Source organism: Lethenteron reissneri, chromosome 27 (genome assembly GCF_015708825.2).
Source record: "Lethenteron reissneri isolate LAM-NWPU_2019-01 chromosome 27, ASM1570882v1, whole genome shotgun sequence".
NCBI classification, from domain to species: Eukaryota; Metazoa; Chordata; class Hyperoartia; order Petromyzontiformes; family Petromyzontidae; genus Lethenteron; species Lethenteron reissneri.
This window is the reverse complement of record NC_083805.1, coordinates 1,980,954-1,995,341: the sequence shown is the minus strand read 5'-3', so window position 1 is coordinate 1,995,341 and position 14,388 is coordinate 1,980,954. Positions and strand designations below refer to the sequence as shown.

The 14,388-nt window shown below is 51.2% G+C and overlaps 1 protein-coding gene across 1 annotated transcript; it reads right to left on the bottom strand.

Moving 5' to 3' along the window:
• Nucleotides 1–2,918: 2,918 nt before the first annotated feature.
• Nucleotides 2,919–13,883, bottom strand: SNAP29 (synaptosome associated protein 29). Its single transcript, XM_061561069.1, is given in 6 exon segments — nt 2,919–5,025; nt 8,739–8,852; nt 9,406–9,491; nt 11,450–11,646; nt 13,551–13,595; nt 13,597–13,883. Coding segments are annotated over 6 exon segments (795 nt in total). The 5' UTR covers nt 13,792–13,883; the 3' UTR covers nt 2,919–4,867.
• Nucleotides 13,884–14,388: the final 505 nt, after the last annotated feature.

The following is a 14,388-nucleotide window of genomic DNA, read 5'->3' as shown; positions in this document are numbered from 1 at the left end:
AGCCGTACATACTCCACGCTCGCGTGCGCCAGGAAGCCCTTCTCACTGGAACACCCTCGAGGCTCCTCCACTCACCCCACGCTACACACCTGCCCAGGTATCGGGACGGGGGGGGGGCTCACACGAGCACCTGGTGCGTGGAAGGCGACCCAGCGTCGCCCGCTTTTGTGCCGAGACGGAGAGAGCGGGGGAGATGCAAGGACGGACATTCTTTCTTGTACGAGCGTGGAGCTTTGCCGACGAGAGGATTTTAAGCTCCGACAGATCGCAACACATCGCGTGGGAAAGACGAGGCGACTGCATTCGTCAAGATTTTGTCTCTCGGTCTCTTTATTTACATAAATCACAGCTCGTCACTGGAAATCACAAACAAAAAAATAACGTTCACGGCGCGTGAGGTTACTCCGAGTTCGGGTGGTTCGAACGATGAGTGAAAAGCAAGGCTTAGACTGGAGGTGGTGACACGTGACTCGTTAGGCACAGCCATAGCGAGCGGTATACATGACGTGGTGTGCCGGGTACAGACATATTTCCCGGGTCGTCCAGCAGGGACAGCAACCTGTTGTAATTAAGCCTCGGTAAAATCTACCGTGGTTTAAGCAACATTGTCCATTGAGATCGACTTGAGATATTAACTCGTCCTTCTCCCGTGCGGCTTTATTTTCTCGGTGCCATCCGCTCTCCCGTCTCAGTTTTTTGGGAAGAATATGGTGGCGTGTGACGCGTCTTGGATCGATCGTTTAGGGAAGGAGACGTGGCGAGGGTGGGGGAGATTATCAATGTTGAGCTGAATTAACCAGCGTTGTTTATTAAACACGCCAATACGTTTAGTAATTCTCAAGCGTCGATTCGTGCCTTTTAGAGATTCAAGTTCATTTACCGAATTGGAAAGGCACTACTGCTACACTAACAACGTGAACAGAAATTAGCACATGGTGGGAAATTATAACCATAATAGATTTGTCTTTCTTGGAATAGCCAATTACAAGGAAAATGGAACAAAAGCTGAAGGCGCACAAAAATATAATGTAGCAGTACATGCTTCATGTAGCGGTATACCTCCGATTAGCGTGGTTGGCTACATACGGTGCGAAAGTGAAACGTGAAAACAAAACTTGGTCTGCTTGTCGAGTCCAAGGTGGGGGGGGGGGGGGGCTAGCGTTAGAGGTTGGGGGATAGCTTGAACTGAGTGGGCTAATGCCAGAGGCTGATTGACTGTCTAGTCCGTGTTAGCGGTCAACACTAAAGTGAGAATCCAAACTCCTTAACGGAGGCACTGACTGAAATGGGAGTGGGGCACACACCAGCCAAACAGTCTATCCCTACCCCTAACCACACGAAGCCAACTAGCTTCCCGTATGTGCAACATCCATCAAGTATTTCCATTGAATATCACAAACATGTCTAATAGTTACAACAACATTATTCTGGCGTTTTTATGCCATTGGCAATGGACCACAACCCTCTACCGGCACCTCCACCAACGCCGTTTCACTCCCAGAATCCCCCTTTTCACTTTTCGTCCACTTTTGGGGCGCCCACAGCACCATTCGGTGCAGCGCTGTGCGGCTCCCTCTTCAAAGGCATCGCTGAGGCCGCCGTCTCCCGGCCACTCGTCAAAGTTCCACACAAAGGGCATCCTTGTGAATGCAAATGTGAAACGACAACTGGAGAGATTTCGCCCCCACCCCTTGTGGCTCTTCGCAAGCATTCACCTGCTCCATCCAAATCTCACTCCCAACAAAGGGCCACAGTGTGTGGCCGGGTGAATGCCGTGGCCGCACGCTGCCCGCTTCCCCCCCCCCCTCGCCTCGCAAGCCGCTGCCGCGATGGTCCAGAAAACCCAGGGCCTCCTCCCTCCCTTGCTGCAAAAAGAGACCCCCTTTCTCATCAATGGATGAGGTCGCTCACCTGCATTGAAAAATGCACGTGAATAAAGTCGAAGCTGGTTATACACAGGCGCAGTTAAGATGTAAGCAACGTGTCATTAGTTTAAGCTGGCCTTGTGATACAGGTGTGCACGTTGGATAGAAGCACGGTGGGACTTGACACCAAGCGATGTGCTTGTATCCAGCCTGGCGAGCCACGGGGACAAGCCGATGCTCGCGCGCAACGGAAAGGGCGCGCAACCGCTCACATTAACACTGTCTTGTGAAATTATAAATTACGCTACGGTTTTGGAGAAGTTGCTCAACTTCAGAAGAGAAAGAGAGAATCCAGAATATTTTAATATAGTTAGGAAATGTTTGTATGGGCCGTGCTTTGAATAAAACACTGTGATATCGTTTTTTTACGTCGATACGTTTCGTAGAGTTGATCAACAGTTTTCTCCGTCGTCAGTTTTAGCGCAACATTCGTGTTTTCGAGAACGCTCGAATCGGTCCGATTTTTTGGCAAAATCTCGCCGACGACCCCATCGCCAACAGCGGGCGAAGCATTCACCCCCCACCCCCCCACCCCCAGCGAGTTTCGCCAAGCACGGTGCGTCTGGCCCAAACGTGCAGAGAGACTTCAAAACGGCAGAATGAACAATATTTGCAGGCCCTTACTTTAAACACAGCCGCCAAACAATCCCACGGAACACGCACTCGCTCCGGCCCATACCGTTCCCAAGACAGCGAGCGTGCATGCGGGCTGCCTGGCCGCTATTCCACAATGGGGCCCAGCTGTCAGGCAGGGATAACCCCCCCTCCCCCCCACCCCGAGGGGCACGCGATGACAACCGGCTGTCATCGGCCTCTCAGCTCGCCGCCGAGGGTCTGTGGTCACCGAGGGCCCATTACGGAGATAGACGGACGCCCCCCCCCCCCCATCATGGCTCCGCAAGCGAGGGTCCCGTCAGCGATCGCTTGCATGCCCCCCACCCCGGCATGGTGCAGGTATGCGTCCCTTTATTTCGACGAGGTGTAGACTCTTGATGAGAAACGGTTTGAATTCAGTTTATTTTCAGCGTGAACGAACAAAACTATCGTTGAACAGGGATGTTTTTTGCTATACGTCATTTTACGCAATATAGATTAAGCTGCTACATTTTCGTGATATTTGGTTACTCTTGCAAACTATGGCAGAGGGCCTCCTAAAATCGAATCTATAGAAGAGACTAATTCCCAATAACAATTAAATGGAATTAGCGGGAATCCAACAATAAAATCTGTGCCAAGCAGAAGTCAGTCGTAGGCGCATGACGCATTTACAATAAATCGAGTCGCACCCCGGTAACAACACCTCGACCAGCACGGCCGTTTCCACCGCGTGAGTTTCCTTCTCGCAAAGCCGAGCCGCGCGCGCCGAGCGACGGTGGAATGCTGCGGGTTCGGGTGAAAGGAGAAAGCGGCACGAGAGTGAAAGGCGGCACGGGCGGTTACAGCAGCGTGGTCTCAGGTTGGTTGTGCTGGTGGGGTGGGGGTCCCGTGGGGGGTGGGGGTCGTGGGCTCAAGCCCCCAAATTCCTCGCATTCCCACGAGCAATAGTTTGCACAGGGACCAAAGGCATGGAGAAGCGAGCGTGAGAGCCCATACATTAAGGTTTCCATAGTGACAAATGACACGGGAGTGCGCCACGGCACGGCCAGAAATAGGTGTTAACGCGCAAATGAGGCGTTTCATTAGTGGAAGGAAAGCGATGGCGGGCTGTGTGATTTAAGGCGGTGAAGGTGTCGAGGTCTTTGTGCGTGCGTGCCATCTTGGTGAGCGGTGGTGTCACGGTTAGCGTGCTGCACTAGGTCTACTCGGCCTCAAATCAGTACCCGGTGTGCTGTGTAAACAGGACACACTCAGGGATACAAAGGCGACCGGACACGGTGCTCGCCACTCGCCCCGTCATCTGCCGTGCCGACCTTCATAGGTCCTCGCTAACAGCACTTGCCCCAACAGTCTAATAACGCCTATATGCGATGGGGGGGGGGGGGTCCTTGTGTGCCGTCTTGGTGTGCACGTTTGCACATTGCGTGCTTACGCTGCCTCGCTCCCCGTTTGCCCTGCGTTCCATGTGTGGGGGAGCACGCACGCGCGCGCGATGGCAAGCGTATTCGCATGCCTGCGTGCGTCCGTGCCAAGAGCCGATTTCAGGGAAATAAGAAACGCATGGCGGGAGTAGCGGCAGCCCCAGCAGTGCGCGAGTGCGGCACGCGGGCCGCAGGCCGTCACGCGTGTGCTACGCGTGTGCTGCGCGTGCGCGAGCCCCCTTGCGTGCATGCGTGCTTACTTTATATGGCGAGCGTTATTGTTTGACCAGTCAACACACAGGTTGTGTAAACAAAACAAAAACACAAAAATACAATAATTTTGCCGGGAAGAGAAACAAGCCGACAAAAAAGTTGAAACGATCCCAGCTCTTGTGGTCGTTCGTCAATACAAGGACACCAGGCATGGAACGATCCGCCATCTCCAATCGATTAATCGTCGAGATGGATAATTTTTTTTTGTTGCCACATGGGTGAAATTAGCGTTTAAGGGGTCATGCGACCCCATGCCGTACAACACACGATTCGAAAATAACAAACCCTCTCCAGCCGTGATTCGACGCAAGTATCGGGGGCGTATCGTTACATGCCTCGCACACAGCAACCACAACAACAACAATAGCCGACATTCGCCACTAAGCTGACGGTGACCTCGCCACATTACTTGCGCCAAGCAAGGCGCATGCTTTGAGGTCACGTGACGTGTCGGAGGCTCGCTGGCAAGACGTTACGAAAGAGACCCAGGCGTTAACCTGGGTTAACTGACCGAGGTAAATCGCACATTTCGCACGACTTCATCCACACGAAGGCCCTCGCGAGTGTCGTTTGCGAGTTGCCGTCCCAGCCGCCACCACCGCCGTCGTCGTCGTCGTCTTCATCGCTAGCGAGCACGGTGCTCGGCGCTGGCTAGAGCTTGCGGACCTGCTGGTTGGTGCTCCTGACCCGGTTGTCCACCTTGTCGACCCGCGACGCCAAACGGTCGATGACCTCGTCCTGCTCGCCGATCTCCGTCTGCAGTCCCAGCGCCAGGCCCTTGAGGCGTCCGAGGCCCATCCCGATGTCCTCTGTCGGGGTACGGCACAGGCGCACGCGACGCGGCTATGAGCAGGGGTCGCCGTGACATTACGGCACTTTTAATTGATCGTTAACTGCTTTTGGTGTTCGCTGTATTCTTATAGCGCAAGGCTATTGGTAAGGAAGGGGGCTACGTTTCACGGACAATTGTAGTCGGCAGCATTTTCACAGAAAGGGCGCAATTTGCGATGTGGCTTTAACCAATTGGGTAATTTGCGAGTAAATTTATAATCAAGTTTTTATCGTGATGCTGGCACACGTGACTCGGAGACTTGTGGCAGGCTGAGGTTGAGTGATCTGGAGCTTAAAGTAATCTCCGTTCGCAATGGAAGTACAACAAAGCACAGAAACAAAACAATTCAAGTATAAAAGGTACAGGGAAACTGATATCGTGATAATCATCACATCGCGAAAATCGTATCGAAGAGCAAGTCCGCCCTCCTGCACGTCCCGTAAACACGCACTGCTGCGATCAGGAGACAAACACAGGACTCCCACGCGTGTGTGGCGTCACGGTGTGAAAGTAAATTAATTATCTCAAACATTTTTATGGATGCGAGCAAACTTTCCCAAGTCTAATACGGTGGAGTGAGGCCCTCCCCACGCCACGCGGGGTCGAGAGGGTTGCGTGATCGTACCTCACCACGCAGCTCAGCGCGGCCTGGTGAGGGCGAGGAGCGTAGATGTGGGAGCGTAGCGGAGTACAACAAAGGATTTAGCAGTAAGGCTCTTTTGCTGCCCCACAACGTAGCCCTACAGCAGCCTACAACACCTGCTGAATGCACGGTGGCAACTCATCCAAGCACTGTCTAGCTCAAACCTCCGTTTACTTTCTGAGATCGGGCACATTTGTGGGAGATTTGATCATCAAGTACAAGTTGAAAATCCCTGAATTTCCAGATTTAAATGTATCATTATTCTGCTATATGCGGTGCGTCGTACAGATGCTACGCGCGAAACGCTCCACCATTTAGCCGAGCTCGCGTTCAACGAAGCAAGAAAACATTGTGGGGATGCGGCCGGTCTGACCTGCAGGCCAGAAGATTACCGGCCAGAAACATTTGTGTCGCAAGGTGGAAAAGGGGATTTAAAAAAATATATATTAATTATAGCATTTCCTAGCCGGAGCTGTCACTGGATGGGCGGCAGACGCCTCGACGCCCATCAGCTGTGTAAACACGCTGGGCGATTCGGTGAATCGCACCACATAGTTACTCTCTCGCGACGACAACGCAGATACACTCTGCCTCGGGCCCCACCGTGGGTGTGTGCTGCGCTACACTCGAGCCAGCCTCTCGCCACACGCGTCAGGTGGGCTTTTCAAAATGCTTTTCACTTTAAAACCACGAAAAATAAAAATAAAATTGATTGTACGTTTGTAGTCCAAAAGAATTCCGATGACGCGTTCTGCGCCGAGGAATGTCCACCAAAGTAAGTCTGGGCTGCCCTCCACTGTTTAAGGCGGTGTGTGTTCAGGAACGTGCCCCCCACCCCCCCCCCCCCTGAGAAGGATTGTTTAAAGATGCTTTATAATTTAAATTGTTATTATTTTAACATCGCAGGATCGTGAGAAGTGGCGGTGGCTTGGGGGGTGGCCTTCATCCAGCAGCGGATTGTCCACGTCTGATGTTGATCAAAAGTTATGAGAATTTACTTTTCACGGTTATTTTTTATTTTTTTCTTCTTGTTTTTCTTCTTCCCCATCCCGTGAAGGTTTTTTTTATCCACGCAGCAGCGCAGGTATTTACGTTGATCAATGAGCCTTTCCCAGGGATAACTCGTAGCACGTGCGATTCTATGCACGCCATAAATTTAATCCACACGCGATGACACGTGCGGGGGGCGGGGGTAGGGGGGGGGCGGTGTGGGGGGCAGCGGCCCTTAGTGCATTCCCGGGCAGACACACCAAGTAAATCTCGATGCTCGTCGCACACCCCTAACTCCCCGCGTGCATTCCATCGCAAATCCCCTGCCATCGGATCCCCCGCGGATCCCCTGCGGATCCCCCGTGCACATACATAAGGGGGTGGGGGGGCAATTGCTACCCCATAAAGAAAAAAATGTAAATAAACGACTTGACCTGAAATCCACGCTTGTAAACTCCACTTAAAGGAAATAAAAACACGCAAGGCCGGACCCTGCAAGCGCTCGAACGAAAATATGCGTGACGACAAACGGAACGCGTCTTGTCTTGACAGCGGACGGGAAGGGGGGGGGGACCGCCAAAGGTGCACGGTTTCACAAATGCCGCGACAGGTATGGAGATACAATATGCGTCTCCTGGACCTGCTGGCTAGCGGTAAATAACAGAATCTTTTGAGCTTCGTCCATAGGGTTTCTCCCGCAGAGGGATACTTACATACTTGGTGGGATCACCTCTATTAATTATCTGTATCCCGATTTTCCCCCATCAACATTATGTACAAATGCAAGGTTTATAGCGGTCAGAATCTCGTGACCTCGAGCTGCGACGTGGAAACTCAGTCTCAAAATCCCTTATTTAGAACGGCAGAATGAGAATGCTAAAAGCAGTGCACAAGTTTCACACTACATTGAAATATATTCTGTCATTTCAACGAGTGTGTTTTGCATGTGGTAGAGATCCTAAATCCATTGGTGCACTTCGGGTACAAATGGACATCACTCATCAGTTGATAAGTTGCACGTGTGTGAATATTTGCAACGAACGCACACGCACACACCGAGAAAACTGTGGCTCTTGTGGCGAATTCCTGGTATAGCCCACGTTGTCCGTCGGCAAGCACAAGCTGGGTGTCACAAACTTCAGTCCTGACGAGCCACCAGGGTACACACGCCCTTACCCACGCCGACCAATTTGCCTCCATTCAAATCGAACCCGAGTGGCCACAAACTGCACACGCCCGATGACGTCAAAACACGTTCCGCTTGACGTAGATTGCGGTCCTGTGTGTGTGTGCGTGCCTGCGTGTACATGGCACCTGGGTCTGTCCCGTGACTTCCTATCAGCGAGCCTTCGATACTTCATGTGGCCTCAAAGTGCACCTGGCCTGGCACAGGCGCCGTGCCGATGTCACCGCCACTTAGTGGCGAATGGTAGGTGTTGTCATTGTTGTTGTACGTGCTTGCACGTGTTTTGCGCAAAGAGTTCGTTCAAATTAAATTAAGACGGGGACCTTGTGATTGATTGCGCGTTCCAGGCGATGTGTTGCATGCCGATTAAGAAACGCTCATGCAGCGCATAACCACTCATTGTATATTATAATTCACTTATATTTGAATGGCGGAGACCGATAGGACTGGAGTTTGGGAAACTACCAATGAGAGCCTTGTACAGCTGCTGCAGTGCCCCCTAGTGCCTCGGTCTTGTGATAGTCAAAGATCCCCCCGTATAGCCTTTAACAGACTGTTGAGGCAAGTGCTGTTCACGAGTAGCACCTATGAAGGCTGACACGGCACACGAGGGGGTGGGTAACCAGCACCACGACTGGCCGACTTTGTATCCCCAGTGGCGATGTTTACACACCGCACCAGCTACTCATTTGCGGCCGAGTCAACCTAGGAAAGGCCCAGGACCAGTTCAGATAATCATCACCGGTGTTGGCCTTGAGCGAGAACCAAACTCGGGTCGCCGGGCTCGTAGGGCAATGTGCTAACCACTACACTACCGCTCCCCACTGTGTTGGCGTCACACATACGCACGCACGCAACACGCGTGTCTCACCCAGGTCGTTGTCCATTTTCTGGTGGTACGCCTGCAGCACCGGGTTTTTCTTGGAACCGTCAACCTTGGCAGCACCACCCGGCACCGTCTCCGATCCGATGTCGTCATAAAAACCTGCGCATGCCATCACGGCACAGGCGTGGGTCACAACACATGCGCGAATAATGCCAACCGAGTCACTACCCTCCGTGTGTTCTTTGTCAATCGCTAACATGTTTACCGAGCGTAAACTGAATCGCTTTAAACCCCCTGTGTTTTATTACACAGTGGAGTGTATGAGGGGGGCATAAAAAATATATATGAACAAAAACAAAGAACCCTTTATAGTCATGAAGACTGTTGGGGCCAGTGTTGTTCGTGAGTGCCTATTAAGGCCGGCACGGTGCAAGAGGCGGTTCGGTAGCCAGGGCCATGCCCAACCACTTCATCTCGCCAGTGCTGATGTTTATACACCAGCTACTCATTTAATGCTGAAGAGACCTGGCGAGGCCCAGGACTGGTTCAGATACCACCTGCCGGGAATTGAACTCAGGAAACTGCGTTCAGTTGCGCAGTGTACGCTAACTACTACTAAAGGATCTTTAACAGTTTGGCCGTCCCCGGATCGGCGAATAAGAGACGCAGGTTTGCGTGGATCAGACTAATGAACAGGGCGACTGGTCCTTACCAGCCATCTCTTGTTTCCTAAGCACGGGGTGGCGGTCCTCATACTGACTCTGAGTCTCTTTACTTTTGTCTAGCGCCTCCTGCAGCCTGAACAGAGCACGCACAGCAGGGACGTCAACACTCGGCACATAGCGCAAAACAATTTATACAAACACTGCAGCAGTTTTTTGCATGTTCAGTTTGGTGTCCTTCCCCTGCACCTCCGACTAGCACGGTTGGCTACTTACGGTGCCAAATATGTTCAACATACATACATCTAGTTTCTAAACGCGAGCACAGTTAGAATGCTGCATTGACCCAATTGATTCAAATAATTTATTACGCTCGCGATAAAATCGTGCGTGAAAAATCTATTGTTGTAGGCAGTCGTTACATTTAGTTAGGGTAACGGAGTGAACCGAGCTGCTAGACAACATGAGCGTGAGAAACTATGTAAAATATAATAGAAACAAGGCAAAAAGAATAGATTCTTGAGTCAAATAATGGCCCTGAATCATGACAATTCATCACATCGATATGGAAGTGACTGTTACACGCAAACTAAAAACACACACACACATTAAACACACTGGCACACTGCAGTCAGCAGCCAGTGGCGTGTATTCATTCCAAAAGTTCTGTGCCCCCCATCTAATGTACTAAAATGTCAATACTCTCTGCAACAAGAAAATCTTTATAGAGCTACACATGTCCGTCGCGGTCATTTACATCCAATCCAAGGCACCGTGCTGCGGTCTGCATCAAATTTTTATTTACTCGGGTTTGTAGGGCACTGCCCTACACTCACCAGTGAACAAGTCACATGCCCGTGCTCATGTGACGGGAGGAAACGGATTGAGTGATTGATTGCACAATGCGCAGTGTGCAGTAGCCATCCTCCTATGAAAGCCTCTAGAGTTAGCGGCTAAATGGTGTCCTTATGTTGCAGTTGTGAGCTGCCCATAACGACTTCGTATGTATGTTTGTTGAATTTATTTCGCGCCGTACATAGCCAACCATGCTAATCAGAGGTGCGGGGGAAAGACAACAAACTCAACACAAAAAGAAGTTCTAAAGAAATGAGTATTAATACTAGATTTAAGAGTGGATAGCTCCAGTGGCTTCCTAATATCGGAAGAACGTTCCATATGGCCGCAGAAGCGCATCTGAAAGCGTGCGATGAGGTAACCGTCTTTGTTTGATGGTTAGCCAAAAGACGCTGCGAGGCTGACCGGAGTTCGCGTGATGGTTTATGCTCCTTGACAAGCTCAACAAGGTATCGTGGTTCATTTGTGGCAAGCACTTTGTGTGTAATAAGTGCGACCTTATAATATATTCGTTCGGCAACAGGAACGACTTGCATTGTCAGCCAAACTTGTAACAAGAATAAACCATATTACATCTTAGTAGGTCCACCACACCCCCACTACTAATTATATAATTGTGTTCACAGTGTTATCGTCAGGATATATACATTTCTATTTGGAACGTTTTTAGAAATTGGTATCACGTCACACCATGTGAGCGAATGGGTCTCTGGAAGAGGGCATAACAGAGCTACTTCTGAGGTCGTTCCAAATGCCTCTTATCCACACCAGGCAGTGCAGCATCTCACGTGCCCTGCCCTAGAAATATTCGTGGCATGTAAATGAAACAGAAAATGTTTCATGTTTAGCCTTCAGAGTTGGTATATGCCAAAGTGAACACCCTATTTTTGCAATTACTGGTGACCAGGCTGAGGCCAACAACTCACTACAATTGAGAACCCAGTTTCACCACAAGAAAGCCAAAACCCCCATTTCAAACCCAGGATCTGAGCAGTGCTGGCGGGAAACTACAACCCGATACTAGTGCCCTTTTTAATTTTCTTTCTTTCGTACGGCCGATTTAGATGCAGAGCAACAACTACAATTTGACATTCAGGTGCTACTCCTCGTGCTCTGTGACAATTTTATTCCACAAACAGCTTGGTCACAGTCACGGGGGGTGGTTTTCGAGACAGAAATTCCGTACAGAGCTCCGACTCGGTGGGGTTGGTATCCCCCCCCCCCCCCTCTGTTACATACCTGGCGTTCCCACGGGCGATGTCTTCTACGGGGGGCTCTGCTTTGGGGGGCTCTGGTTTGGAGCGGAAGTAATTGGCCAGGCCCCCGAACACGCTCTTGATGCTACTGATGTGCCTCTGGCTGATGGAGAGGTCGCCGTCCATTTTGTCCAGGGTCTTTTCGGTGCGCCGCAGAGCCTCGCCCTGGCGAATCAGCTCCTGCGTTTGGTCAGGGAGAAGTGGGCACCATGGTGGCGAGATGTTAACAACTTCGCCTGGTATACAGGAGGTCGTGGGTTCGATCCCGACCCCGACACCTCCTGTATATTTGGAGTTTGTATGTCTCTCTCTCATCATCATGGTGGCTAGGAGATGTTAACTACCGCGCCTGGTTTACAGGAGGTCGTGGGTTCGATCCTGACCCTGACGCCTGCTGTATATTTGGAGTTTGTATGTCTCTCTCCCCGTGGTCGTGTGGATTTTACTCCAGGTCCTCCGGTATGTCCCTCCACATTTGGAATCAACATCACGCTGCTCTAAATTTGCACAATGATTAAGCCACTCCACTGAGCCATCATTTGTGGCCAGGTCGCTTCTGAAAAAGAGCTATGAAGCTCAGTGGCCTTTATCAATCTAAGGAGCATGGTGCCTTAAGATTGGATGTAAAATTTAAAATAGTTTGTCATTTATTATAAAGAGCTTATAGAGGCAAAACACAAAGTATTTTTAACACAACAATGTCTTCATCTGCCTGCCTTTTTCCCACTTTGTCAGCCCAGCCTCCTCCAACCCTCAGGTTCTTCCTCAGCCACGCATCCAGTGTTGCCAAACTTAGCGAATTCGTCGGTAGATCTTGGAATTTTTGGGGTTTTCAAAGTGGCTAACATTTCGTCAAGCGGCATAGGATGAGTGGCTTTCTGGGACCAGGATATGAAGCGTAATCCTGGAGTGAATCGACGTCTGCGGTAAGGATCCTGTGTCCTTTTCACAATATTTAGCCACTTCATAAATTGCCAAGCCGAAAGCGGCACAATATGAGTGAGACATACGTGAGATGTTGTTACGCAGCTCCCCTCTGCTACGAAGGAGACAGAAGAAGTCTCCAGGCCCCCTACTCCCCTAGCCTTCCTGTCCATCTGTCCCACAGCTTCTCTGTGACCGTGTATCTCCCCCTCCCTGTCTCCCCATGTCCCTGTGTGTCTCCCCATGTCCCTGTGTGTCTCCCCATGTCCCCGTCTCCCCATGTCCCCGTCTCCCCATGTCCCTGTGTGTCTCCCCATGTCCGTCTCTCCATGTCCCTGTGTGTCTCCCCATGTCCCTGTGTGTCTCCCCATGTCCCTGTGTCTCCCCATGTCCCTGTGTGTCTCCCCTGTCCCTGTGTGTCTCCCCATGTCCCTGTGTGTCTCCCCTGTCCCTGTGTGTCTCCCCTGTCCCTGTGTGTCTCCCATGTCCCTATGTCTCCCCATGTCCCTGTGTGTCTCCCCTGTCCCTGTGTGTCCCTGTGTGTCTCCCCATGTCCCTGTGTGTCTCCCCATGTCCCTGTGTGTCTCCCCTTGTCCCTGTCTCCCCATGTCCCTGTGTGTCTCCCCATGTCCCTGTGTGTCTCCCCATGTCCCTGTGTCTCTCCCCCTCCCTGTATCTACCCCCCCCCCAACTCACCACGACCCCAAGGTCTCCCTCCATATATATTCCTCTTTACAGCCCATCCTTGTCTCCATGGGTTCCCCATATCCGATTGTCACACCGTGTCAACCCGTACGGTTTAGCGCCGTATTCTTGTACAAGGGAAATTTAGTTTTCAGGTCAAAAAAATGTTTGTCTAATTGTTTACGTTTCTCCCTTGCGATGGGACTTTGTAGGAGGAACGTCGAGACGTATAAGGGCCACGGGGTGACCAATAAAGGTCAGGATTGCTCTCTAATAAGCTAGGGCACTAGACAAGCGGCTTACGGCGATGACTTTGTCAGTATCCCAACAAATAAAAGTTCCCGATGCAGTCCACCCCGTGTCTCTCAGTCCACCCGTCCCCAGCCACTTCACGCCGCTCGTATCTCGCCGTCGTCCCCCCGATGCTCCCCGTAACCCGCCGGGGTCTCCACGACGGGGTTCTACCCCCCGCGTACCTGAGCCGTCTCCACTCCGACTTTCTCCGAGTCGGCGATGAGGCCCTGCGGAGCGGCCCGTGCTTTGCGCCATCGCGCGCTGCCGCCTCAGCACCTCCTGCCTCAGCTCTTCTTGCCGGGTTCGCGGCGCCCCGAACTCCTCCTCATCATCATCCTCATCATCCTTGTCTGCCCTCATCCTCCTCATCGCCGCATCGTCGTCGTCGTCGAAGGGGTTGATGCTGCCTGCTCGCGCCGTCATCGCGGAGAAATAAGACGGACGGCGAGAGACGGAGGTGGTTTTGTAATGGCGGAGCGAGGGGGGGTTGTGGATTTGATTTCGTAGTCGGGATAAGCGGCACTGGGCGGGGGCGGGGGGGGCTAGGCCGGGGCGGGGCCGCCCGAGCCACTAGGCCCGGCCTCCAACAGACGCGGCGCGGATTTTGTCTGTTCGTCAACGGCGACCGACTGCGAGGTCACGAACTCGAGATTTGAAGCTTTCGTGACTGCAAGGATTCATACTCTTAGGTTCTTTTTTCGGTAAAGTCACGTAGGTAAAAATAAATAATAGAAATAAAATAATAAATCTAATAATAATAGAAATAACATAATAAATCACGTCGTGATTTCTTGTTTTATTTCTATTTTTTTTAATTTATTTTTACCTACGTGACTTTACCGAAAAAAACCTAAGAGTAGGTCACTAACTACTGCTGTATTCGCATGCAAATTTACAAACTTGTCATCATGAAAACTTTTAGTGCGGTCTCCAGCTCGTATTGGATATCGGTAAAAACTATTTATTGGAATTCAGGACGTCTGTGGGAAAGAGCTTTATGGTTTTTCGGATTTTCTTCGT